The sequence below is a fragment of the Heloderma suspectum genome, chromosome 5 (genome assembly GCF_057233095.1).
Source record: "Heloderma suspectum isolate Gila_16-S chromosome 5, 16-S_ref, whole genome shotgun sequence".
Taxonomy (NCBI): domain Eukaryota; kingdom Metazoa; phylum Chordata; class Lepidosauria; order Squamata; family Helodermatidae; genus Heloderma; species Heloderma suspectum.
The window spans coordinates 231603249-231630999 of record NC_139462.1 but is presented as its reverse complement, the minus strand read 5'-3'; the positions used below and the strand labels follow the sequence as shown (position 1 = coordinate 231630999).

Here is a 27751-nt window from a genome sequence, read left to right as displayed (position 1 = left end):
CAAGATAAGGAATTCCTGTGTCTCGTCAGCTTACAACAATATATTCAAGGGAGAAAGAGCTCAGCAAGAACATGAAGCATGAGACTGCATGAGGCTACTTAGTCTGACCCCCGATATGGCTGCTACATTCCCCCCTTAAATGCATAATTTCATTACAATTATAGCATTTCTGATAACTATACAAAGCTTTTTGTGACATACATATTACTTAGCCTCTTGTTGGGCTATTAGAGCGTAGAGGGCAGCAGTTTTACTAGCTGAGACATAAAACAGATTGGTTAAACAGCGCATAAGACAAGGAACGCAGAGACATAACAGTATCTCTATGAACAACACTGGTAGAATTAGGATGAACAATGCTTTTAAGCCAGCTAAGATTTGGAAGCCAAGGGGTTAACTAATTGAGCTAATTGTTTTGTCTTATTGTTTTGTTAGCTACTATATTGTGCAGCTTGTTGATCTGTTCATTTATAGCATTGCCATTATCAGTTAAGTTAAAACAGCAGAGCTTTTGGTGTGTCTCACAACTTAAATGATGAAGAAGGAAGAGGTAATCTATACCAGCTCTATTTTCTAGAACTGCACCTCTTAGATCACGCAACTCTTTATTTAACAATGACAATGCTCGTGAGGTGGCATTTATGCTTTTGGCTAAGCTGCAAGCTAACCGGTTGATCTCTAGACTATTAGCCAAGGCTAAACCTGGAACCCCAACCAGTGACATTGTTAAGGCCAATTTTTCTGAGTCAGAATATAACTGCACATGACTATTACAATTTTTAGTTAGTTGGAGTGCTCGAGGCTGCCGTCGACGGATTTTCTCGGGCCACAGGGGAAGAATTGGCACCAGTTCAATTGGTGGCTGAGGCAACATGGGTGGTTATTAGACAAGTTGGCAGGAATGAATGACCAAGTGCGGGAACTACATGTCTAAAACCATCCATGAGGCAAAAGTATGTGGGCATCATTAAAAGATATGTTTTGAATTTTATTACAGTGGAAGGGGGCCAGGGATAGCTTTATATTTTCTGGAAAAAATTTTGACAATTAAGCATTCGTGCACACGTAGCATTTGTTTCAGCAATGATGGGGGTGCGTAGAGTGAACTCTGTAGGGGGTAGGATCTTTGCAACCATGCCCCAATTAGCATTTTGGGAATAAGTTAAACTTACACCATAAACTCTTAACATGGTATCTTTTTGAATTTTCCTAGGATGTCTACAGACAGGTATTAGGCAAGAGCTAATAAGCCTGTTTGCAGGTATACCTCTTGGCAAACAAAAATGTTTTATTCTCGTGATGTTAGCCAGGTGAAGCCAGTAATTATCAGCCAATTGCTGGGACAAACTTTCCCTTTCAGGGGCTGGCCCCCCTTTTTGCACCTTATTAAGGAGACACAATGCAACACTACTAACACTACAACACGCATGTTTGATCTTCTTTGGGATCTGACCGTACGCTGGGCAGCTATTCACCTGGCAAGCTGCAGTAGGGTCTAGTCCCCTTCTTCAATTCTCTAGTTGCAGGTCTGACCGTACGCAGGGGGACAGTCTCCCGGTGTGTCCACAGTAAGGTCTAGCCTGAGTCTTCTTACTGCTTTTTTAGAATTATTTTTAAAGGATTTTCAGGATTTCTGTTTACAGTCTATTCTCCCCCTCTCGCTCTCTTGACTCGTGCCCAGTGTATCCAGGGCTGCTTTCATAGCTGCGGGGGTGGAAAGTATGACAGTTTTCAGTCCTCTCCATCTGGGAGTCAAAGGGTTATTTTTCCCTCTTTAACTCATACTTTAACTCTTGGTTGGAAAGGATGAACTTCTGTGATGGGAATGGCTTATTTTCTAAGACAAAGCGACGCTGGGCTTGAAAAACTTTGCTCAGTGTTTGGACTTCTTGTTTAAGGCTAACGTTTGCTTGCTCTTGATGCCGCTCCAGTGTCAATCATGAAGTCAATGTCACGGCCCCTCTTAAGCTGTCTCCCTCTTCACCATTAGTGGCCATTCATGCCACTAATGTCTATCTTGTCCACACTGGGCACACTGGTTCTTTTTTAAGAATCTTTTGCCTCTGCCGGGTCTTCTTTTTTTTTTTTCTTTCGTCCACGTCTTCTTGGGCCTCCGGGTTGAGGGAGAGGGGTATACTGGCGATAGGCATCTGAAAGACGCTCCAAGTACGCTCTGAGGCCTCCGTGGCACCTTGCAGCACTTTAGACACTTTGGTCATATTAATTGACTTCTTCATACCTGCTTTCACGGCTTCTAACAGCAGGGTTTGATACTGGGTGAGGCGCTCTAGCCCAACTTGTGTTTTGGGATTCCAGCAGGGGGGGTTTACTTACAAGGAGACTTTATTGGGTAACTTACAGCACACAGGCGAACTTAATGGTTGGATCAGACAGCTTCTCTGAACCACGAACTATTGGGCTAAATGGGTTTTATACCATACATGTTACCCATGAGGCAACACAACACCAGCAAGCATTTTCAGCATAGGCTAGAAGTGTTTGGTTCTCAGGCCCAGCTTCCTGTAAACAACTTCGCTTCCCAAAGTGCTTGATAACACTTTTATTCATTAGTATGGGAAGACAAATTTTTTCTTTTTCTTTTTCTTTCTTTTTCTTTGCTGATCTGTCTGTATTGCAGATCATGTTTCAAACTTTTTACATAAAACTTTCTGCTCCATGCACCAGCCTTGTCTCTTTATTTGTCTTTTTTAAGTTAAACTCACTTACTTAAACCTCTTCTTTACACTAGTCCCAATGACACACATTTGGGATAGGCTCTTCTTCTCCTTTTAGTTACATTTTTTTTCATCTTAAAGAACTATTACATTATTGTGGCTACTTTACCCCAGGTAATAAGCTCCAGGCACAATCAGCTGCTTTTAATTTATCCTGGGGGCAACTATGGCCACGCTTCCTTTTTATAAATGTTTTTTCTTTGCCTCTTGCCTTTTCTTTCTTCTTTTTTTTTCTCCCTTCTCTATCTGTCTGCTACTTTCTCTATTTCCTTCTTTTCTACTTGCCTTTGTCTTTTCTCCTTGTCATCCATCGGGAACCACACTTAGTATCATTTGGAGTTGCAACTAACACTAATCTGCAAATATCACATATATTTTATGATATCTAAGAAATCATAAAATATACACAACAAACTTTTTCTGCAATTTAACACAATGAATGGAAAACACTTCTAGCACGGTAAGGCATGATGGAGCAGATCCAGCAATCATACTGATCTTCTGGCTGAAAGCTCAGGGCCCATTAAAATCAAGGGACGGGCATACTTACACACGCAAAGAGTTCTAGGTCACCATTTTTGCATCGGCAACTCTATGCTGCATGAGTTTTGGCAGAAGGAAATCTAAAAGTCATAGATCAACCTCAGCTTGCTGTACACTGAGCTGACTACAAACACAGACACATGGCCCACAGCGATGAGAGTTCAAGTTTATCAAAAGCTTCACAGCACTGTCCATGGCAAGTCTTTGACAATTTAAAATTTTAGTTCATGTGCAGAGTGTCTCTAAAAAGCCCATATGATGATGGAGGCAAACAGAGAAGGCTCTGGGCAGTGAAGATGAGATGTTTCCAGCAAAGGCTCTCCACTTTTGCATCAGTTTAAAAAGGGAAAGTGTGGCCCTACACCCCTTCTGACAGACAAGGGCCTTTAACTTTTTAGCAAGGCCTCTGTCTAAACAGAGCGGCACAGCTCAGCTCTCTAGCCGTGACGCTTTAACTTGGGCAACTCTTCTGTAAATTTTATTTTACTTCTGTCAGGTTCTCACAGACATTTTAAAAACTTACTCTTTTTTTTTTCTCTTCTAACCTGGTACACGAAAGCACTGAAACACTGAGTGCCGAAACTCAGGACGCTGGGGGGTGATGGGCATCGCTTTATACTTGCATTTTTCAGGCAGCCATTAATCTTCCGGGAGGTGGTGGGGTGATTTGCAGGACTTCAAAGGCAAGCTTCTTAGTTTGTTTGTATTTGTAAATCCCAAGCTTAAAACAGGATGAAGTACAGGGCCGCCAAATTCTTGCTTTGGCACGGGCAACAAATAATTCGGGTCAGCTTTCTTCGCTGGGGTCTCAAACAGGAAAACAGTCTTAATTTAAAGTTGTAACATCACTGACAGCGTCAGCCAGCCAGCTACACAGATCTCATTGTTTTTTAAGACAGTTGCTCCAATATCTTATTTTTTTCTCAATCAGGTTGGGTCTCCCAGCTTACACAGTTTATTGCAGCTTTTAGGAGCATGGTAGTAGCGTGATTTTGGCTTGGTCAGGAACATGCTGTCTGGTTTCTCGGTCTCTTCAGCACACACACTTAGGCAGTGTAACACTGGACACTCAAATCAGTGAGATTTCTTCATTGCAGGGAATCCCACGGCAAAAGCTTAATGGTTACGCTCTTCAGAAATCATATAGCCGATGGTCAGTAGCTACAGGCTCTATGCAATTCTAACACAGTTTAAAGCTAAACACGGTTACCTTGACAGAGATCTTTAATATGGTCTTTCCGCTTCATTCTGCTTTGGGCCAGTCTTATGGCACACTTTTCACTCGAAGAGGGGTCTAGCCTGTGCTCTGGGGGCTGATTCTTCACCTTTATTTTCTATTTTGCCTTCATCTTCTGGGTCTTCATTTTCAGTTTCCATTTCTTAGGGATTTCATCTCAATTAGGCGAGGTGATGATGTTGCACAACTCAGAACGTTGTGGGCAATTTTCCTGCCCCCCCCCCTCTCGGCGTGCTAGGCTAACAGCTACTTCTTCGGCCTTACGCTCTCACGCTCCCACGCTTTGTTAAAAGCCAGACTGTCCTGCAACATTTTTCTAATTAACAGCCTCAGATCTTGTTCTTTTTTTTCTTCTCAGCTTGACCTTGAGGTTTTTGCTGTTTTCTCTCTCTATTCTGAATCTTTTTTTTAAAAAAAACACCCTTTTCCTTCTTTGTTTGACATACATCTCAAGGGGGTGCAAGTCTTGAGCAGTAGACGAAGTCGCCTCCTCTTTTTTGTGAGAACACATCTTTTTAAGGGTCACTGCTGATTTTATTAAATCTTCTGCCCAACACTTTAATTCTTCAGTTTCTTTTATTAATGCTGATTGAGGTGTAAGAGGGGAACCTCCCGATCCCGTAGAGATGAAAGTCTCGGCAGACAATATCTGGAAGTTGAGGACCGTAGTTGAAATCGGCGAATTACTGCCGGTGGGGCTTGAAACTGATGGCGACAGTTCTAAGTCAAAGCGAGGGGCAATGCCTCTGTAGGGGGGATGGCAGGGGCTCAGGAGCCACAGGATCTGGATCTCGACGGGGCGGTCTCACAGTAACATGGGCCTGTGGTGGAAGCAGGGCATAAGCAGGTGGAAACGCCGTTAGCTCTGCCAGATCTTCACACGGGGCTTCTAACACTGGTTGTAATTTCTTTTTGGCCAATTTTTCTTTTCTGAGCACCAAAACTTTTGCCTGGGATTCTAGGCATTTCTTTAGCCATGGAGGAGAAGCGCAGACTATGGAATCCCACGAGTTTATGTAGGGAAATTGGTCGGGGTGCCCAGGTCTCCCAACCACAATGGCATATACACGGCTGATTTTGCTGGGCTCCAAAGAGCCTTTAGTAGGCCATCCTACACCAAAAGATGGCCACTCTATTTTACACAAAGTCTGCAACCATTGAGGATTCATGGGGAGGTCCCCATAATCTCCACTAAAACCTTTCTTAAAAGTTGCTAGCATACATCCTAAGGGGGTGCAAGGTTTGCTTCCCCCACTACCCATAGCCTCCCTCCTAAATTGAGGACAGACACAATTAGGGAATGGGAATTGGTCAGTGAGTAAGGGGTCTCACTGGCCGACACAAGAGGATTTTACACACCACGCACTTTGCTACTGGCCTGGGCACCCGGACGGTCAACGGTATGCGTCAGAAACCGCAGTAGCCACTCACACAATCATCAATCTCTCCACTGCATCCATATGTCCCTGCCACCCACTTTTCCCACTTTTTACCAGAGCGGAAAGCAGCTTCCCCAGCTTCCTCAGCTTCCCCAGCTTCCTCAGCTTCCTACTGAGTACTGGCGTGCTGGGTACTGGCGCCCACTCGGGGGTGTGATCAGGCCCCCCTTCTACCCGCAAGGAGTAGGTTCTTTTGTATACGTATACCACCAACACTGACCTTCTTCATAAGGCGGGGCCCTCTTTTTTTCTGCCCAGTGGCCTTTCTCCCTAAAGGCGGGGCCCTCTTTTACTCCATATACTTGCCTTTCTCCTGAAGGCTTCCAATGTGGGTTTCAACTCAATTGCAGCTGTGATACAGGCAGGGCTCAAGTTCCTTCCTCCGCTTCCCAAGGTTCTCTTGCCGCTCGCTGCCGTTTGGGCGATCCCGGTGCAGGCTTTCTCCCATTCACTCAACAAAAAGGTCGGTGGCGCCAAGAAAGGGAGGCATGCGCCGAGCTCGTCTTCCCGGTGCAGCGATCAAGAGCAGGCAACAGCCACCTGTCTGGCTCAGAGCCTGCCACATCCGAGTCACGGCACCATTTATGTTGCAGAACCCAGAGTCAGAGAGACCACGGAGTGAAGGAAAAAGAGATTCTTTATTTAATGCGCGGGCTTAAGGCTGGAATCATTTCCAAAAAGCCAGAAGCCCCGAAATACATCAGCACATTGTTTTTATAGACATTGTGACACATATGAAACGGCTCCTCCTCCCCCTCCCGTGTGGGGTTGCAGTCCTCAACATTTCTTCTCCTAGCACTATTGTTTATAATACAAGAACTGGGTTATAGGGTAGCCATGATAAGGAGAGAACAGAAGAGAACAGCAGAGAACAAGATATACAATTGTATGACCTTTGACAAGATAAGGAATTCCTGTGTCTCGTCAGCTTACAACAATATATTCAAGGGAGAAAGAGCTCAGCAAGAACATGAAGCATGAGACTGCATGAGGCTACTTAGTCTGACCCCCGATATGGCTGCTACAGGAGGGGAGTTGCTAGACGGTGCTAGGCTTGTACTGTGCAAGTGGGTGATGTCAGAACTGGGAAGCCAAACTGCCATCTGAGTGAGGAGAGCCTCAAAGTTTTTCTCAAAAGTCCAGCTTTTCAAGCTTGGTTTCTCCTCTTCAAGATAAACATGCTGAAGGGTGGGGAAAGCTTCCAGTGGGATTTTGACTAAAACCATTTTGTCTCAGGCCTGCCTGGACTGCTGGGACAGTGTGGAAGGATGGATGTGCATTTTGGGGTTTCAGTGTTGTTGCCCTTGGTTGCGCAGTTGTACTGCATGTGCCATGGACTTGAATTGCTGAGGTTGATCTGGGAACAGGGCTTTCAAAAACCTTGCCCTTCCCTTCCCCATGTTTCAGGGTGTTAACATTTTCTCCTCTTCCTTCCACCAACACATTTAAAACCTTAAAACGGGATGAGAAAAATCTTAGGCTTATATTTTGCTTTCATTGCGTTTTTGGTGCCCCCAAATTCCAACTCTTGAAGAGAGATGTTTGAAATTGCTTCAAACAGATGGCGAGGAGGATTGTGCTTGGAAGGGGCCATAGCTCTGTGGCAGAGCACACTGCTTTGCCTGTGGAAAGTGCTGGGTTCAATTTCCAGTTAAAAGGATCAGGTAGCAGGTGAATGGAAAGGCCATTGCCAGTTAGAGTAAACTGGGCTGGGGGGAATGTGTGGCCCTCCAGAGGTTTTTGGACTGCAGCGTCCATTAGCCCTAGCCAACATGGCCAGTGATGACAAATGATGGGAGCCTTGGTCCAGTGACATTACTGGGCTAGATGGGCAATGGGTTACTGCAGCCTGCCCCAACCTGGTGCCCTCCAGATGTTTTGAACTACAACTGCCAGCGTTCTTGATCATGCTGGCTGGGCTGATGAGAGGGTGCCAGGTAGGAGATGGCTGGGTTACTGCAATGTGATGCACATGGGGCTGGCTTTGAAAACAGTCTGGAAGCCCCAGTCCAGAATAAGGCTCTGAGATTGCTAACTGGGACTGTACTGTACAACCTTATTATGCTGGTATTTTGACATCTTCACTGGTTCCTAGTCTGTTTCTGGGTCCAATTGGAAGTGCTCGTTTTGACCTTTAAGTCCCTCAGTGATTTCTGACCAGAGTACTTGAAGGATTGCCTCTTCCCATATGTACCTTGTTGCCTGGCAAAGACCACTTTATTTTAGTTTTTAATAATATATTCTACACTTTGCTGTTTTTATTTTCCACTCTTGAGATTTTTTAGCATTTTCTGCTGCACCATGTTATAGGGTTAGTTACTCTATTTTTTAAATTGTTTTTATTTTATGTTAAGCTGCTCTGAGAACTGTTTGTTGTATTGCGGCCTATAAATGTCATTACATAGATAAATAAATGGTTTGACCTGAGTAAAGCCGTTTTTTAATGTGTGGATGGAGGTGGCCAGATAGAACATTTCTTGGCATGACCTTGCCTTACGGACTTGCTGTTAAGGCAGCTTTTAAAGAGCTAGCTGCCAGATTGCCTGATTGCAAGTATGCAGGGACACCCGGACAAAACACAAACCTTGGTTTTGTTTTGTGGTATAAGTGGTGTATGTGTGTGAGGGGGGGAGGATGACATGGAGGCTAGTAAAATATTATTGCAAGGCCATGAGAGCTAGAATAGTGGCAAAGGGATTCAGCTGTTATTCAGGTAGTCCCTACTTTATCTCTCTCCCTTGCCAGGAGCAGCAGTCTTCTCCCTTCCTCTCTACAATTTGGGGATAATACTGGGATAAAGTTGTAAGGATTATTGAGGCAATGGCTTGGTTTGTGCATAATGCTAACCCATGGTTTATTTAACCCATTGTTTGTTGCTCTACCCAGGCTTTGTCTACTGTGGTTTGCTTTTCCCTCCTTTGCCCACGCCCTCACAATGTCCCAACTGCCTTCATGGTGCTGTAGTACTGGCATGTAGAGCAGCTGGTATGTGTTTTTACCACTCTTGCCCGCTGTCTTTGTAGCCTGGTGAAACAACCCATGAACACCCATGGTTCTGGGTTTACACATAATGACAATCCATGGTTTAAACAACCCAGAGCTCACAATCCAACAAAAATCCACAGGTTTGCTTTCTGGGTTGTTTGTGGTTAACAAGCAAAGGGCTGGATGTGCCTGATCTTGTCTGATCTCGGAAGTGAAGCAGGGTCAACCCTAGTCAGTACTTGGATGGGAGACTGCCTGGGAATCAGGCTTCCTGCATTGAGCAGGGGGTTGGACTAGATGGTCTTGTAGGCCCCTTCCAACCCTATGATTCTCTGATCTATCAAAGCCTTTCTGTGTCAAGCCATAGTTTTCTGGCGTGGCTGCATTCACACATCATGACACAGTGGTTCAGAAAAAGGTATGAAGGTGGCAGAAAGATGGATTGTGTAGTTCAGGGTGATGCCCATGGGTCAAGAGGAGGAGGACTTTTCAACATACACCTGGTAGAAACAGTTTCTACATAGGGACTTGAGTAAACCTGGTCCCTGTGTAAGGAGGGGCTAAATTCATCTGCTCTGTTACCTTTCAAAGAGGGTTAAGTTAAGCCCAGATCAGGCCAATGGAAAAGCTGAGTTGTGATTATTCCTAGCATTGTAATGTGAATGTCATAGCTCTTTATCTGGTCTCTGCAGTCTGCTTCATTGTACCTTGTCCATTGTCAAGATCAGTTCTGTGTCTGGATGGGGAGAAGGGGGGGCTTTCACTGTGCTCCATTGCTATGGCTGATTTTTCCTCCATTGGGTGCTGTATCAGCAGAGTTCCTTAAAGCTCGAGAGAAGGAAGCTGTCATCTTCCTACTAGTACTTCGCTTTTTATGCTGTGGCTGATTTAACCCCCCCATCCCCAAAGGAACTAAGCCATTCTTGTACAAATGAAACCAAATGTCTTGTGGTACCTTAAAGACTAACTGAATGTGATGGAGGTTTCTGTGGAGTCCATGAGAGCTTTCCCCAGAATACATCAGTTAGATTTTAAGGAGCCATGAGGCCTTTTTCTGTGTTTGCTACCACTGACTAACACAGGTAGTCCACTGGAGTTGCTCACTCTTGTGCATGGTTCCTTTGTGCTTGAGCTCCACTTAATATCTTCATCATAAGCCAGGTTCACAGTTTGTCATTCCTTCTGTACACGATGTTCCTTGTGTGCTCTCTTTCTCTCCCCTTCCCACCATCCCCAAACTTTCCTCTTTGGACAGCAGGAATGTCTGTGACACATATGTCTAGATTTGCTTCTGTATTGTATTGTATCCTTTCTTTAAAATAGAGGTGGGCAACTTCCATGGGCCAATTCCCCCCAGAACCCCCAGGGGCTGCAGCTATTCATTTTGCCAATGAATGTGGGTGGTGCACTAGCGGTGGTGAAAAAGCAGCAGTTTTGCTTTGAAACAAGCTCCCCGTGCACCTTGGCTTAAAGCAACCTCGCCACATTTTTTACCACCACAGAAGAGGCCAGGGGTGCTGCATGCAGCTCATGGGGGATATATTGCTAACCCCTGCTTTAAACCCTACAGATTGTGCAATAGGTGTTTTGGTCTGATGGTGTTTTTAGACAAATTTGGGGCAGGGGGTTGCTCAACAGTAGCAGTTTCCTGAGGAATTTTTTTAAACACCCCCCACCCTTTTGCAGTTGCACCTTCGGTGTTTCTGCCTCTCTCTTGTCCCTTTCCTTTCTACATTGGTTAAGTTTTGAATCTTCTTGGCTGCCCCCAAGCTGTTTAACTCAAAGGGACTTCAATGTGTCTAACTTCGTCTGCATTGCAGCCCACGCATTTAAATCAGTTGACAAGACTTCCGGTGTTTACAAGGCAGAACTTTGGGGCGGTGGGAAGAAAGGAAGTCTTCTCTTGGAATGTTGGCACTCCAAAGAGAATTGCATAATTCCTGGGCAAGGATGGCCTCAAACAACTTCCGTTACTTCTGAAACTGTATTAAAACTTACTTCCTGATCCCCCATCACCAGGGTTAAATTTGTGGCGCCACTGAGTGCAACATTTTGGAGAGGACTCTTCCCTCTTTCTCTCTCCCATTCTGCCTGCCTTTTAGAAACGTTTGCAGCACAGTTAGATCTGGATTGCACAAGCACCATCAGAAGCACGCCTTGGTTGTTTTGAGGGCCCCACGGAAGGTGAGCCTCTCGTGGGACTTTCTGGTTTTTCATCCACAGCTGTGTGTGTCTCAGTGTTTTCTTGGTTACGAGCAAGTTGAGCAGAAGGAAGCTGTGGTCTGTCTGCGTCCTGTTCACATTCTTGCTTAAGAGCAAAAGCTGACAGTTGTGCCTCGCCCTCTGAAAGTGTCAGCCGCTGGCTGGCTACCTGGTGGGACGCACTAGTATACAGTGGAGCAGGCAGAGCAGGACCCTGTCCAGCTGGAACCGGCCTTCACAGTCCCACCCCCACCGTTAGCTGGATGCTTCATGGAGAATGAGGTAGGAACCTGAGATTGTTCTGCTGCCTGAGGTGCAGAGCCTCAGGCCCTGGGTCCCAATCCAGCCCTCCAGGGCTACCTTCATGGGCAGACCCCCTTCCCCTGGTCCCACCCCCTTTCCCCTCAACCACTGGTCATTTGTTGGTTCCCTGGTGTTTGTGCAGCCCCCCCCCCCCATGCCTCCCCAAGGTTTATGGGCAGTGAGAGCTTTAAGTTACAATATGCTGGTATTCTTGTATTTTGCCTTTGACCCCTCCCAACACTGGAATGTGGCTTCTCTGAAAGGGAATTTGGCCCTTGGGCTGAAAGAGGTTCTGCAGCCCTGTCTTAAATGAACAATGACGATCTCTTCCTTGTCCCCCTGGCACACTTCTTTGTCTCTGCACAAGGTCGGTCATCTGTTCTCAGTCTCCCAGTCCTGCCTTTGTACCTTCTGTCTGTCAAGCTGCTTTGCACCTGAGAGGGCCTCGTCTCCAGAGTCCATCAAACCACCTCTCTCTTCAAATCAAAATTGTTCCCCCATTTGCTAAAATTCTAAGAAGTTGGGAGATCCGATCATGACTTGGTCAGAAATGTAATCCAAGGAAGGGAGGCTCCCTCCACACATTACAAGATGTCCTGGTGTGAACGCTGTTTCCCTCTTGACAGTTGCTCTTTTGTGGATGTGGCTGGCCCACCCGAAGATTCCAAGGTCCCTTTTTAGATGATCCCCAACAGCAAAGATGTACTTGGTGGTGGTTTCCCCACAGCTTTGCACCTCTTTTGTGAGCAGCTGCAATTCTCCATTATTCCCCACCACCACCACTCTGTTCTGTATATATTGTCTCATATAATAGTGCAGCCTTCCCTAACCTGGTACTGTCCAGATGGGGTGGACTACAACTCCTGCTAGCCCCAGCCAGCATGGCCCATGGCTGTGCCTATGCTACAAAATCAATCTCCAGTTAGCCCAAATGTGTAGGGATTCCATCAAAAGTGGATGGGCTGCGTCCTTTTGCATTTTTCCAAAGAACGGTATTTGGGTGAAGCTGCAGCTATGCATCACCTTTGCTTTAATTCAGGTTTACCAAATGGCTTATTGCATTTTCATGGATTGGAACAGGATCAAGTCCTGCTGCAGTCCCTACATGACTTCTGGAACCAGCAGGCTTCTTGGTACATCTGACAGGAAGGCCATGCTTACTGAGCCGTGTTCAGTGTGGGATGGTCTCTTCGTTTATCGACCTCCTTTTAGCAGTAACGAAACCTCTGCCTGCTGCTATGATTTGCAGTTTCCTGACCTGACCATTTACAGTCCTGAGAGCCAGAAGAGAAGAGCAAACCAAGGCAGGGGGAAGCGTCACGTCTTAAGACCAACAAGTGTGGTTAATGGAGCCCTTTGGAGAAATCAAATGTTTTATGGCTATGCAACTGCTTAAATGGGAATAGTTCAGGCAGATCACTCCAGTACTCTCTCTGGTCAGTATACAGCCACTAGAAGCTCACTCCCATCTTTTGAGAGGGAGATGCAAGGCACACATCTTACAGAGCAGAGGGCTAAATTGATCGCAACCCATGACGTCTTAGAAGGGAGGAGCCCCTGTAACAGCCATCCCTCCTCCCCCATGAGTCTTAAGGATTAGGGAGAGTGTGTGAAGGAGTTGCCCCAAAATCTGCAGCATACATTCCCTTGTTACCTTCTGGCAACAACGAGCAGCTCGGAAGTGCCTGCTTTCTCTTTGCCCTGGCACTCCTAGTGGAGTTGTATTTTTAGTCAGGGCGCTCTAGCTGGTGCACCAAGCATCTTCAGTTTATTCCCCTCATATCTTATCTGCCTGCTAGCTAGGCTGTCTGGGTTGGGGAATGGAGGTATCATGTGGGAGCTGGTTCCGTTCCTACTTGAGCAGATGACTTCAGGCAGTGTTCCTGGGGGAGTGCTTGACTCCTGGCATTGATGCTTAGGGGTCCTTCAGAGTTCACGCTCATCCCCCATGCCTTTAAACATCCATATGAAATTATTGAGTGAGGTCATCTGGAGGTTTGCGGTGGGGTGTCATCAATTTGCGGAGGACACCGAGCCCTTTGTCTCTCTCATCCAGTTCTGGCAAGGCAATGATGGTGTTAAACCAGCACCTTGGTATCGTGATGAATTAGATGAGGGCCAATAAACAGATTAAATCCAGACAAGATAGCAGCCCTATTGGGTGGTTCATCTGCTCTAGATGAGCAGTGTTCACCCTGTGCTGGATGGGGTTGCGCTCCCCCTGAGCTCAATGGGAGTTCAAGGGGGCTCTCTTTGGGACAGAATCTGGACTTGGTGATTCACGCCCTGGTAACCTCCAGATTAGGCTACTGCAGCCTTCCCCAACCAAGCGCCCTCCAGATGTGCTTGGACTGCAACCCTCATCATTCTCAGCCAGCATGACCACTGACCATGCGTGCTGGGAATGATGGGAGTTGCAGTCCAGCACATCTGGAGGACACCAAGTTGGGGAAGACTGGGCTAATGTCCTGCGTTATTTGTGGGGCCACCTTTGCCAACCGTTTAGGAACTTCTCTTAGTCCAGAATACAGCCAGGAGACTGTTAACTGTGGCTGGGCACGATGATCACTGACTGCTTGTGCTTTTTCAGCTGACTTGGCTCCTGGTCCATTTTGGGGCTCATTCCAAAGTGCTGGTTTTGCCCTTTAAAGCCCTTCACAGCTTGGGACTGGGGATACCTAAGGGACCAATTGTCTCCACGTGTGCTTCCCCTACACAGAGATCTTCAACAGAGGCCCTTCTTCTGGTGCCCCCCCCCCTTCACGGTGCAGCATCTGGCTACCAGGGAAAGGGCCTGCTCAGTGTTGGCACTCTGACTGTGGAATGCTCCTCCCCAGGGAGGCTTGCCTGGCGCCTACCTTGATGCCATTGTAGCCCCAGGCTGCAGGTTTTTTATTCTACGCACTGCTTTTATGCTGCTTGGTTGCTTGTTTTTTAAATTCCTCTGACTGCTTCTTCACTGTTCTTTTATATTGTGATGGCCTGATGTCTCTATTTTTTAATTTGTTTTATGTTAACAATTACAAAATGCTGAAGGGCGAGACGTAAAATAAATACATGACTTTTTCTGAAAAGAGGAAGTGCAGCTTTTAAAACCTCTTTTCATTCCCTTTGAAGTGAGGGTCTGCAGCCAGGGAAGTTAGTCACTGCTGGTGCCCCTTCCTCCCTGAGAATGTTGGGCAAAGCACCCAGGAATAGAAGCAAATCTCTCTGAAGAGGAAATCGACAAATGATGAGAGAAGTTGTGTTGTGGATAGTCCAGTTTGGCAGGGTGTGTGACGGCGGTGGTGGTGGACTGATTAGCCTTTGACTTCCTTGTACCTGTTCTATTGATTGGGTTCTTATGAAACTGTTTAAACTCTTTATCAGTAAATCAGTAAAGTACATAGAGAAACACTTTTCCACCCCATCCCTTTTTCCTGTGTGTCATGTCTTTTTAGATTGTAAACCTACAGGCAGGGACTATCTTGTTTTACCAGTTATATGTAAGCAGCTGTGGGGGCTTTTTTGACAATGAGTGGATAAAAAATACTTTAAATAAATAAAAATAAAATACTTACTTGGGGAGTGTGGAAGTGGCTGTTTATGAACACTAAGCCTACGTGTTCCTGTAATCCGTAGGCGTCCTCTGCAGAGGACCAAAGTATGAGCAGTTACCTAAGACATGCTGTGGAATTGCTTGTATGTTGGGGTTGGGAATGAAAAGTGCCATCATTGGAAAGGCTCAGAACTAACAGGGCTGGTCCTACCATACAAGCAACCCAGGCTGTTGCTTGGGATGCCACTGAATATCCCAGAATCCCACATTCTCTGATGTGGCAAGAAATCCTGGAGTGCCCTTGAGGTATAGCCTGCTGGGAACAGGCAGCAGTATGTCTTCGTTCAGCCTGGTTTCCAGAGGTTGGGTGGGATGAGGGTTAAGGAAAGTAGCCTGCCATCCATATTTTTAGCTAATGGGGCTCTGTCTCTGGCAAAGAACTAGCCATGTGTTTTGGAGAACTTATAGGAACAGGTGAATAATGAGCCCTTTCAAAATGAGGACGTAGCAGCTGCAATTAATATAACGGCCTTTGACTTCATTGAAACTGGGTACACAGTGCTCTGTTCCATGAATATATCCTTTAAAAGAACACACACCATATCCGATTCATATCGGACAGTCTTCTGCTTTGGTGCAAACAAGCTAGATCTGTAGGCGTATAAATCACGCGGCACAGCATGCAGTCCCGAAACTTCTCCACCTCCTTTCTTATCTTCCTCCCCCACCCCACCCTGCTTTCTGCTTACAGCCTGGATTAGTGTCCCCTTTCAAGCGCGTCTTCCTGAAAGGCGAAAAGGGTCGGGATAAGAAGGCCCAGGAGAAGGTGACGGAAAGACGGCCCCTGCACGCAGTGCCTCTCTCCTTGCCTGACCGTGTTGAGCCGGATGTCCTCTTGAATGACTACATTGAAAAGGAAGTGAAGGTAACGTCTTCCCTGTCCTTGGCCACAACCTGTTTAGGCAAAGCCCTCTAGGTTGAATTTCAGTAGTTTTAAGGCTGGTCTACACACAGTGCATGACCCGCTTTAGCATCTGTTGTAGAGTGGGAGCCTTTAGCCTTCTCCAGCCTGTTGCCTTCCAGATGCCTTGGAGTACAGCTTCCAGCATCTTACCATGCAGGAGTTGTCTGGCTGTTCCCCCAGCTGTTCAGTTACCAGGCAGCTCTTGCACAAGGAACCAGTACCAGTTATGCGGGCTTAGTAAAAGCATTTGCCAACCTTTGGCAGTTCAAAGCTGATCATAAGTATCCACGTTCAATAGTTTTACATGTATGATATTTGTATTATCTCAGAACATTATAAAAGCCACAAACCATGTAGCAAACCATGCAGTAAAAAGTGGTGATTAAAATCTGTCTCAAAATTAACACACATTCATGGTGGGTTCCCAAAGGTCCATCTGAATGGAAGTATCTGCATATTATACTTTCCCCCCCGAATTCCTTTATGGTTTAGGTAAAGGGTGGGGAACCTTTTTCTGCCCAAGGTAGGAATTCATTGTTGGTGAAGCTCTCTAGGGCTGCATTCCAGGGGTGGGTGGGGCCAAAGACAAAAGGGGTAGGGCCAAAAATACAAATACCAGCTCTTACTGTCAGTAACTGAGCCCCAGGAGAGGCATTTCAACCCTTTAGAATGAGGGGAAACTGCAAAAGTCAGAGAAATCTCCACATGATGGATGATTGGGAAAAGGGAGCAGGAGAAGGGAGCATGGCAATCTGGAGACCCAAGGCAGGCTGAATTTGGCGCATGGGCTTGAGTTTGTGCACCCTTGTTTAGTCGCAGAGCCCAAGGTTCTCTAGCTCCCCACTGTGTGTTTCGGGCCAGGTGAAAGTGGCATGGCCAGATTTGAACCGCAGGAGTGCTGGATTTGGGCCCCTGTGCCTAAGGTTCCCTGCTCTGGCTTTAGGTGGAGCTCTTTCAATAAAGCTTTCCGGAAGCCTGGGTCAACCTGCCCCATCTTAAAGGCGGACCTCCTCTTTAAGAGCAGGACCTTGGACAACCACCCCTTTAAAATGCCCTAGCGAGGTTGCATGACGAGTCCATTCTCGTTATGCTTGTTGCACACTTTGAAGATTGCACTGGCCCTCATTTCAAAGGCAGCTGAGACCAAGAGGTAGTCTGTATGTGTGTGTGGATCATGTGCTTTGCTCTGACAAACTTTTATTGTCTTCCAGTATTTAGGTCAATTAACCTCTGTCCCAGGGTACTTGAACCCCTCCAGCCGAACTGAGATACTGCATTTAATAGACAATGCAAAGGTGCGTGCCAACTCCCTTGACCATCAGTCTGAGTTTGGAGCGTGGCTGTCTACTCACAAGTTAGGCTTGGTGTTCTGGAGCAGGGAATGGTGTGATGAGTCATCTTGAGGGTTCAGGGCAGGGGGTGCTTAAAAGCCATGAGGAGGGTCAACTGGGTGCTTTTTCAAGCCATGAGGAAGGGCATACCTTATTAAAAAAAACTAAAGTCACGTAACTGGCAAGTCCAAAGAGGGAGGCTTGTCAGTAGAATGTCCCAGGCCTGGCAGCTGTCCCTGGTCACAGCTGATGCAAGGTAGTGAGTGGCAGAGTACCTGCCTTGCTCGTATAAGGCCCCAAATTAAATCCCTGCCATCTCCCATTGAAGGTGCTCAGCAGGACTGGGAAGGGCCTTTGCCAGAACCTAAAAACTTTGTAGGATTAGACCAAAGACCCATCTAGTCCAGTGCCATTGGGGCCAAGCAGATGCTTCTGGGAGGTACAGAAGCCGGAGACGTGTACAGCAGCACCCTCCTGCTCGTGTTCACCAGCAACTGGTATTCAGAGGCATCCTGCTTCTTATGCTGGGCTCAGCATATAAGCATCATGGCTAGTAACCCCAATAGCCTTATTCTCCGTGAATGTATCTAATCCCCCTTCAAAGCAAGCTACGTTGGTGGCCATGACCACATGCTTTGGAAGCAAGTTCCATAGTTTATGCGTTGCATGAGAAAATACTTCCCAAATTTCCCACCATTTGGCTTCATAGGATGATTCTGGATTCCAGTTTTGTCAGAGTGAGCAAAATTTGGGTCTATCCGTTTTCTCTACACCATGCATGATTTTATACATCTCTGTCATTTCATCCCCCCTGCCTCATTTGCCTTTTTTCTAAACTAAAAAGCCCCAGATGTTGTCGCTTCTCCTTATAGTGGAATTGCTTCAACTCTTTGATCATTTTGGCTGCCCTTTTCTGTACCTTCTCCAGCCCTACAGTATCCTTTTTGTGGTGTTTGACCAGAACTGTACATTGTATTCCCACTGTGGTCACACAATAGATTTGTATAAGCACACTGTGATACTGGCAATTTCATTTTTGATCCCTTTCCTAGTTTGGAGTTTGCCCTTTTGTTTTACATGCTGCATCAGAATCTTCATTGAGCTATTTGCTGTACCCACAAGATCTCTTTCCCAGTCACTGTCAGTTCAGACCTCATCAGTGTATATATGAAGTTCAGATTTTTTGCCCCCATGCTTTATGCTTCAATTGAACTACATTTGCCATTTTGATGCCCATTAATTCCTGCTGTTTGGAGAGTTCCTTTTGGAGCTCTTTGTTGTCTCTGTCTCTTCCAACCACCCTAAATAATTTAGTGACATTCACAAATTTGGCTACCTCACTGCTCGCTCCTGACTCCAGATCACTAATGAACACGTTTAAAAGCCAGTCCCCACAATGCAGCTCTTGGAGAGCCAGTCAGAATAAACAGGACTAGATTAGATAGATGACCTGACTCGTTCTTAACTCGCAGCTTAATGTGTTTGAGGCTCTTTTAATGTTATTCTGAATTTTTTGTAACTGAAAATATCTAGGAAGGGTAGTGTCCACCCTGACCTAAAGGGAATGTTTATTCTTGTCCTCCATTTCTGGCTTTACCTTTCTCAGGACAAAGTACTTTCTATCTGTGGAGAAGATTTGATAGTTAATGACCCCCCACCCCGTCCCCACCTGGTCTTTTTTTGTCCTAGAGGGCACATCAGCTTCCAGGCCAGCTGACCCAAGAGCATGATGCGGTGATCAGTCTCTCCGCCTACAACGTAAAGCTGGTGTGGCGAGATGGTGAAGATATCATACTCAGGGTCCCCATCCATGACATCGCATCGGTCTCCTACATCCGTGACGACTCCTCGCACTTGGTGGTGTTGAAAACAGGTAGGCTGGGGCCAGGATTGGGGAGTTGCCTTCCAGGCAGGGGAAATGACCTGCACTGATCCGGGGGGAGGGGGGGTCCACCTGAGAGTGTGATGCATCTATCGGCTCTTGTGCCTGTCTTGGATGGGAGGCACGTTTGCTCTGGGATAGCTCTGCTTCACGGGAGAGTATATCAGTATGGAATATATAGGCAGGCTTATGTTCATTCCATACATTGATAGCTGACAGTGCCATGTTGGACTACGCAGGGTTCAGAGAAGGCCAACAAAGATGAACAGGGGACTAGGAACTAAGGCCTACAAGGAAGGAACCGAGTATGTTTAGCCTTGAGAAGAGAAGGCGGGGGGGGGGGGATATGAGAGCACTTTTCAAGTACCGAAAGTCTTGTCACTCAGAAGAGGGCCGTAATGTGCTCTCTGTTATCCAAGACTGTAGGACACGAAATAACAGGCTTAAGTTACAGGAAGGCAGATCTCAATTGAACATCACGACAAACTTCCTAACGGTCAGAGCAGTCAGACCATGGAGCCAACTTCCTTGGGAGGTGGAGGGCTCTCTGTCACTGGAGATCTTCAAGCAGAGACTGGACAGCCACCTGCTTTAAACTGGATTTCTGCACTGAGCAGGAGGTTGGACTCAATGGCCTCTTCCACTTCTATGATTCTTCAACTCCCAGGGATTTGTAGTCCAGCACAACTGGAGGGCACTAGTGTTCAATATTCAGCATCTTCAGAATCAGGATTTTTTTTAACATTCCTGCTCAACATGCCAACAAATTTGGAACACTCAACAGTGGCCACAAGGTCAGTTTACATTCCAATTCCAAAGAAGGGCAACGCCAAAGAGTGTTCAAACTACCGCACAATTGCGCTCATTTCACATGCCAGCAAGGTGATGCTCAAAATCCTACAAGCTAGGCTTCAGCTGTATGCGAACCGAGAACTACCGGAAGTACAAGCTGGGTTCCGAAGAGGCAGAGGAACTAGAGATCAAATCGCCAACATTCGCTGGATCATGGAGAAAGCAGGAGAATTCCAGAAAAACGTCTATTTCTGCTTCATTGACTACGCTAAAGCCTTTGATTGTGTGGATCACAACAAACTGTGGCAAATTCTGAAAGTGATGGAAGTACCAGACCACCTTACCTGTCTCCTGAGAAACCTGTACGAGGGTCAAGAAGCAACAGTAAGAACCAGACATGGAACAACCGAGTGGTTCAAAATTGGGAAAGGAGTACGACAAGGCTGCATATTGTTGCCCTGCTTATTTAACTTATATGCAGAGTACATCATGAGAAACGCCGGGTTGGATGGATCACAGGTCGGAATTAAGATTGCCGGGAGAATTATCAACAACCTCCGATACGCTGATGATACCACCCTAATGGCAGAAAGCGAAGGGGATCTAAAGAGCCTCTTGTTGAGGGTGAAAGAGGAGAGTGCAAAAGCTGGTTTGAAACTCAGCATTCAAAAAACGAAGATCATGGCATCTGTCCCCATCACTTCCTGCCATATGGAAGGGGAAGAAATGGAAGCAGTGACAGATTTTACTTTCTTGGGCTCCAAGATCACCGCAGATGGTGACTGTAGCCATGAAATTAAAAGACGCTTGCTCCTTGGGAGGAAAGCTATGGCACACCTAGACAGCATAGTAAGAAGCAGAGACATCACCTTGCCGACAAAGGTCCGTCTAATCAAAACTATGGTTTTCCCAGTAGTAACGTATGGCTGTGAGAGCTGGACTATAAGGAAGGCTGAGCGCCGAAGAATTGATGCTTTCGAACTGTGGTGCTGGAGAAGACTCTTACGAGTCCCCTGGACTGCAAGGAGGTCAAATCAGTCCATCCTAAAGGAAATCAACCCTGAGTGCTCATTGGAAGGACAGATACTGAAGCTGAAGCTGAAATATTTTGGCCACCTAATGTGAAGAGGAAACTCCCTGGAAAAGACCCTGATGCTGGGAAAGACTGAAGGCGAAAGGAGAAGGGGACGGCAGAGGATGAGATGGCTAGATAGCATCACCGATGCAATGAATATGGACTTGAGCACGCTCCGGGAGAGAGCGCAGGACAGGAAGGCCTGGCGTGCTGTGGTCCATGGGGTCACGAAGAGTCGGGCATGACTGAACGACTGAACAAGAACAACTCCTTATGGCTGCTGAGAGACATGTGAAACCATATGGCTGGTGCTTCATGGAATATTGAAACTCAGTGAGCCAATCAAGATTGCTGTTGTCAGGGTCGGTTTGTGTGGCTGGCTTCTTGCAATCTGCATAGCTCACTGTCGCTCCCTCATGGCCAGCTGAAGTAGCGGAATCAACTGGGCAAAATAAGGGATTACATCTATTGCTCACTTGATGAGCATTGTTATCCCCGTTACAGAATTGTTTTTTTTATGAGAGTAAAGCTTGACTTATCAGAGTGGATTTGGAATTCTTTGGCACAAAGTAATGCATGTACGTGTGCAATATGATAAACAAATGCAGTTTTTTGTGGTGGGAGGGGGGTTGTGCAGAATTTCACAGGGGTTACATATAGTGTACTGGTTCCACTCATGGTCTCTGGTTTTTCTCAGCTCAGGACCCCGGGATTTCCCCCAGCCAGAGTCTTAGTGCCGAAAGCTCGAAGGCTCTCATGTCAGGGTCACTCTCGGAGAGCGGGGTGGTTCCCATTGAAGCTTGTTGCCTGGTGGTCCTGGCTGCAGAGAATAAAGTAAGATGCTTCCATCTCTGTCTCCCTGTGTGTGTCAGTCCCTCCCTCCTTCGGGTGCATCTGCACTTGTGAATATTTGTCCAAAGGATCAGGATCAAGGAGCTGTGTTTTGGCTTCCCTTAAGCCAGTTGCAGCCATGCTGAAGGGGTCGACAAGGTTGTCTTACAATGTGTTGTGGTCTGTCTGAATAAGGCAGTCTCTCACACTGATACAGTTAAACATAATTTTTCCTACAAGAAAAATCTATTCTTTCTTGTTATTTTATTTCCTTCCCTCCTTTCTGGAGCTAACCAAGGCGGTTTACAAAACATTCAGAAAATAAAACCCACAATTGAATACAAACCTAGTAAAACATTAAAAACAAATTTAAAAACCATAACAATTTACAAAACCAAGTTAAAGATGTGCCTTGATCCCCTTCCTGAGCACAGAGAGAGTGGGGACCACTCACAGCTCCACAGGGCATTTGGGAGCAACACAGGAGAAAGCCCTTTCCTGTGTACCTGACAAGCGGGCCTCTGCAAGCGAAGGTGTCTTCAAAAGGGCTTCTCCTGCTGATCATAATAACCAAGCAGTTCATGCCGAGACAGATGCTTTCTCCCATTGCCAGACCCTCAGCCATTTAGAGCTTTAAAGTTTAAAATCAGCACCTTGAATTGATCCCGGAAAACAACTGGTATCCCCATTGCCTTTGCTGAGAGAACAGCTGCCTTTGGCCTTTGCTAGACTATGTTGTTTTTCCTTCCTCCCTCCCCATCCAGTTTTCCTCGTGGGTCAGGCTTTTAGATTGCAAGCCTGAGGGGAGAGACTGTCTTACCACTGGTCTTTGTAAGATGCTTTGAGATCCTTTTGGCTGAAGAGCCAGTAAAAATTATTTTAATCATACGTAATGGAGAAAAAACATTATTTTTTTTTCAAAAAAGGCATATGTAGATGCTTAAATGAGCACATCACAGTTCGTTACTAAGGCCAGTAAAACGTTTGCATATTGCACCCCACGGGCAGATACCTGCCTTGTCTTATTTTTGTTCTGGTCTTGGTGTGATTCTGTCTAGCAACAGTTATTTGTCCATGATGATAGGAGTTTATGGCTCTACTGAAATCTTGCACTCTAAATACAAATCTCTTATTTTCCTACTCAGACCATAACACTTTTTTTTCCTGAACACAAGTAAATGTTGCCATTGGCTCCACCCTTCCTCTGAAGGGGAATGGCTCTCCCAGGGGCCCTGGCTTTTGTTCTTAATGTGTCCATTTTGCATGTTTCATGGTCTTACGTGGGGGGGGGGGGTAGCCTGTGTCTTGCAGATGTTCTCTGGCCACTACTAAAGGCATTCATTGGAGTAAATCCATCTCCCCTTCCAATTTTTTCCTCCTCCTCCAGGTAACTGCAGAGGAACTCTGCTCCCTTCTCAGCCAAGTCTTCCATATTGTTTACACGGAGTCCACCATTGACTTCCTAGACAGAGCAATATTTGATGGCGCCTCCACGCCAACGCGACACCTATCCCTGCACAGTGGTAGGAGAAGCTGTTGGGTTTTCTTGTGCTCTGGGGCATCTGTAACAACTACTGTTCAGCCTCCAAGATTTGCAGGGGGAAACCAGCATCCTGGATAATGTACTGCCAAGTGATTCTAGGAACTACTTGTGGCAAACTGAATGGGGGGGGGAATTACCCCTCCCGACCCTTCCCATCTAGCTTGTACAGGTGAAACTTCCTCACCCAGCCTGACCACAGGGTCATGGAACCCAATACTCTTTGTTCTGCCTGGTAGCGCCTTCCAGGCAGTGGAGGCTGGTGGCTCTGATGTCAGCAGGGCAGTGAATCAGCTCCAGGTTTCAGTCAGAACTCTACAGGATCGAGTTAATGGATAACTCCTTTAGGACATAATCCTATGCATGTTTAGAGAGAGAGAGAGAGAGTCCTACAACTCCTAGCATGGCTGGCTGGGGAATGCTTGTAGGACTTTTCTCTCTCTAAACCTGCATAATATTGTTGCAGAACTCAGAGTCAGAGAGACCACGGAGTGAAGGAAAAAGAGGTTTTCTTTATTTAACGCGCGGGCTTTATGGCTGGAATCACTTCCAAAGAGCCAAAACCCCCGATTTACATCAGCAAATTGTTTTTATAGACATTATGACACATATGCAAAATCTCCCCCGCCCCTTTCTGTGTGGGTTTGCAGTATTCAGCATTTCCTCTCCTAACACCATTGTTTATAATACAAGAAGGGTAGCCATGATAAGCAGAGAACAGCAGAGAACATGATATACAATTCTATGACCTTAGCTTTTGTTGACAAGATAAATTCCTGTGTCTCGTCAGCTTACAAACATATATTTCAGAGAGCAAGAGCTCAGCAAGAACATGAAGCGTGAGGCTACTTAGTCTGACCCTCAATATGGCTGCTACAATATTGCACCGTTAGAGTTCCAACTGATTCTTACTGAAACCCGGAGCGGATTCTGGCTGACACCCAGAAGCACCAGCCTCCACTGTCTCCAGAGTCTTAGGCAGAGAAGAGTATTTCCCAGTACCTGCTACCCAAGATCCTTTAAGTGGAGAAGCCTGGGATTGGGACCACTTTGGCTGCCAAGTGTTTACTCTGTCATGGACCTCTGGGCCCTTCCTTATAGGCTGCCATTACATTTGCCCAGTAGGAGGGAGAGCAGCGTGCAGGGGGATCCCATTGCTACTTCCATTCTCCAGTCATAGTTAACAGTGGGCATTTCTCCAGGGGGATTCCTGTGGGAGGCAGGACTTGGAGGCCAATTCTTGTCCCCTGAAGGAACCCCTGGAGGCTCCACAGGCTGGACTGGGGGGCCTGGTAGGCCACATGAGGCCTGCGTGCTGGGGATTTTGTACCCTGGTGTGGGTGCATGGAGAGCAGGGGGAGATTTACTAGGGGGTAGATGGCCTTGCCTTTGGGCTGTGACAGAGTCTTCCATCTGGAAGTTTTTAGTGGGTGCTGGTGCATGTAAAGCAGAAGCAATGGGGCAGTTTCAGCTCCTACTCAGAGATGCCCTCATTACTGGCCTGTTTGTTGGGTGGGAAGAGAGAGGGGGCTAGTGAAAGTCTCGTGGCTTCCAGTGCTTTGCAGTGCCTTCTTTTCCTGATGACCCCAAGCAGGTTGCAGCTGGAGACAGATCTCCTCCACTGGTGGGTCCAGTCCCCGTGGTGGTTTGGTGTGAAAGGCCATGGAGTGAGTGTTCTCCTCGCGTTCAAAGGCGAGGGCTAGGGGAAGAGGCACTTGTCAAAGGTAGAAGTCAACCAATTCAAACTTAGGATTTGACTAGGGCGGATTTTCTGGCCTAGGAGCATCAGCCTCGTCGGCATGAGGCTTGCTTGCCATCAGCTGCTCAGTGTGTGAAAGTGAGCTGGTCAAGTCACTCACTGTGGAGTTTCACATCTTGTTTCTGAGGTGACAGAACTGGGCTCCATTCGAGGCCGGACCACGCCAAGGGAGCAAGAGCTGCCGAAGTGGCACCCGCCTCTGGAACGTCAGAGCAGACGAAAAGCCCAGCACCCACTCCTTGCTTGTGCCCCTCTTCGATGGGGGCGGAAGCTGCCCTTCAGCCAGCCCCAGCGGGCCTGCCTGGCCAGCCCTGCTGCAGGCGCCTGCTCCCCTCTGCTCGCTTCTGCTCTAAGGCCAGGGGTCCCTGAACTCACCCTGATGGGAAGCAGTGGGGAGCATATCTGGCAGCGAAGAGTGCACTGCGCTGAGAGCTCCCCTCTCGACCCTCTTCCTTTCAGATGACTCTTCTACAAAAGTGGACGTTAAAGATTCCTACGAAACTGAAGCAAGCACCTTGTGAGTATGCTGAGGGCGCAGATGAGCGATGGGCCTAACATCTTGGGGGCCCGGTTTGCACCCACCCCCTTATTTCTCCATTGGGATAGTTCAGGTTTAGTCATCCAGGCTGCGTGTGGTGGGAGAGTGGATGCTCTAGATCAGCCTCCGCCCATTAGGTTCACCCTGCCCCGTTATCACACGGCACTTCTGAGTTTCTAAAAAAGACTCCGCTCTGCTGGCTGTGGGATTATAGGCATGGTAGTCCAACCCATCCGGAGGGCACCAGGCTGGGGAAGACTGCTTTAGATACCTGGCTGGCCCCTGATTCAAATCTCACCTCTGCCAAAATACACCAGGAAGTCATGCTATGTCCTAGGCAGGAGGCCCCAAGGACAGCAGCTGCCACAACAACTCCCCGCGACTTCTGTGGGGGGCATGGCTCTGGCAGAGCGCATGCTTTGCCTACAGAAGGCCCTGGTTCAGTTCCCGGCCCAAAGGCTGGGAGAAACCTCCCTCCAAGGCCTCAGAGCAGCCTTTCCCAACCCAGTGCTCTCCAGATGTGTTGGACCACACTCTGGCTGGGGGATGCTGGGATTTGTGGTCCAACACATCCGGAGAACACCAGGAAAGGCTGCCTGAGAGAAGCTCCCAGTTGGAGTGGGATGGACCCCTGGCCTATCTCTGTGTAAGGCAGCTTCGTGCATGACAGAACGTTAGGGAAGGATGGTAGGAGGGGACTCACAGCTCTCCCATCCGAGCGCATGCAGCGATCCCACCTCCTGTGTTCTGGAGTCTGTTCCTGGCAATCTGTGTCGCATGGGTAAGCCCCAGAAGTGGCCCTCAGTTCCGTGAAGGTGACATCCAGGCTTGTTGTGCCTTTTCAGTTCTTTCCCCGAGTCCTTGGAGACCGGTGGCAACTCCCCTTCTTCCTTCTCGGCACAGCCATCTCCCCCCGGCAAGACGGCCAGTGAAAGTGAGCTGAGCACCACAGCAACAGAGCTGCTCCAGGACTACATGATGACGGTAGGTAGGATGGAGGCACGCCTTCCTCTCCATAGGAGAACCACGGCCATGGGGCAGGGCGGGCAGTTACACGTCTACCGAAAGGGTACGCTACACATTTAACGTGGTGCCTCAGTTGTGAGGCACCAGAATCAGGAAGCCTATAGTGGAGGCACGCATGTGTGGCTAGCCCAACCTTCCCTATGCTGTGCTGGCTGGGGATTATGGGAGTTGTCGTCCAACACATCTGGAGGGCACCAGACTGGGCTACAGGGAGAAAAATCTGTTTGGGAGCCACTGGGTTTTGCTTTCTGCTTGGAGTCGAAAGGCCTGTTTACAGCACTGAATCTCTCCATGTGTCAGGTACGCAGCTGCATCAAGAGAGCTTACCGTGAACGGAGCGGTTCGTGTGGTGAAGCAGAAGCCATTTCGGCACAGCACTGTTGTTTTCCGCAGCAGCCAGGAGAACTGAGATGGCTGCTGCTTCACCACGCCTGCTGTTGGTTCACACTAGCGCCCTTCCCCAGGATTGTGTACCTGCATAAATGGACTGCAAGGGGTAATGCAGCAGCATGAACAGAGAGCCAGGCCACCAACTCTGGGATTATGAAGACCTTTCCTCCCAGCTCTGGCCTGCTAGCAGTTGGGCCTTTTGTTATATCAGGTGGCTTTGACTCACTTCCTGAAGCTGTTCTTTGAGTCATGTAGACATCCATCTTCATGCTTCTCCACTTAAAAGTAACAGAGCACAAGAGGAATGATGATCTTCAAGAAGCTTAGACAGAGCCCCTAATTGACTGATGGGTTTTAAAAAAAAATATTGGAGATAAATGCAAGCACATGGCTCTCTCTTATTAATTCCAGTCTGTGCAGAGACCATCCAGTTGTTTTTAAAGTCTTCGAGCACAGAGACCCAGTTGGCACGACAGTCAAGGACTTACAGTCAGAACTCCCAAATCTGGACACTTGCATGAGTTTTTTTGAGTGTTGAATGCAAATTTGGATTTGTATTGCAGTGATTTGAATTCTCCTTTGCTTTCTTCTTGCCCAGGACTGGGGAAGGCATACTTGGGCCTAGCTAGGAAGCTGTCTTG

The 27751-nt window shown here is 47.2% G+C and overlaps 1 protein-coding gene across 10 annotated transcripts in view; it reads left to right on the top strand.

Moving 5' to 3' along the window:
* CCM2 (CCM2 scaffold protein) overlaps nt 1–27751 on the top strand; it is a 49102-nt gene that overhangs the window by 14267 nt on the left and 7084 nt on the right. For 7 of the 10 annotated variants that reach the window (XM_084859580.1, XM_084859579.1, XM_084859588.1 and 4 more), the window contains exons 2-8: nt 15734–15907; nt 17158–17241; nt 18967–19150; nt 21724–21860; nt 23245–23380; nt 25616–25673; nt 26540–26678. In XM_084859580.1, the coding sequence (XP_084715706.1) occupies nt 15734–15907; nt 17158–17241; nt 18967–19150; nt 21724–21860; nt 23245–23380; nt 25616–25673; nt 26540–26678 (912 nt within the window). Of the gene's footprint in view, nt 1–11056; nt 11424–15733; nt 15908–17157; nt 17242–18966; nt 19151–21723; nt 21861–23244; nt 23381–25615; nt 25674–26539; nt 26679–27751 lie in introns of those variants that run through there. The other 3 variants (XM_084859584.1, XM_084859583.1, XM_084859582.1) reach the window with 2 other exon arrangements.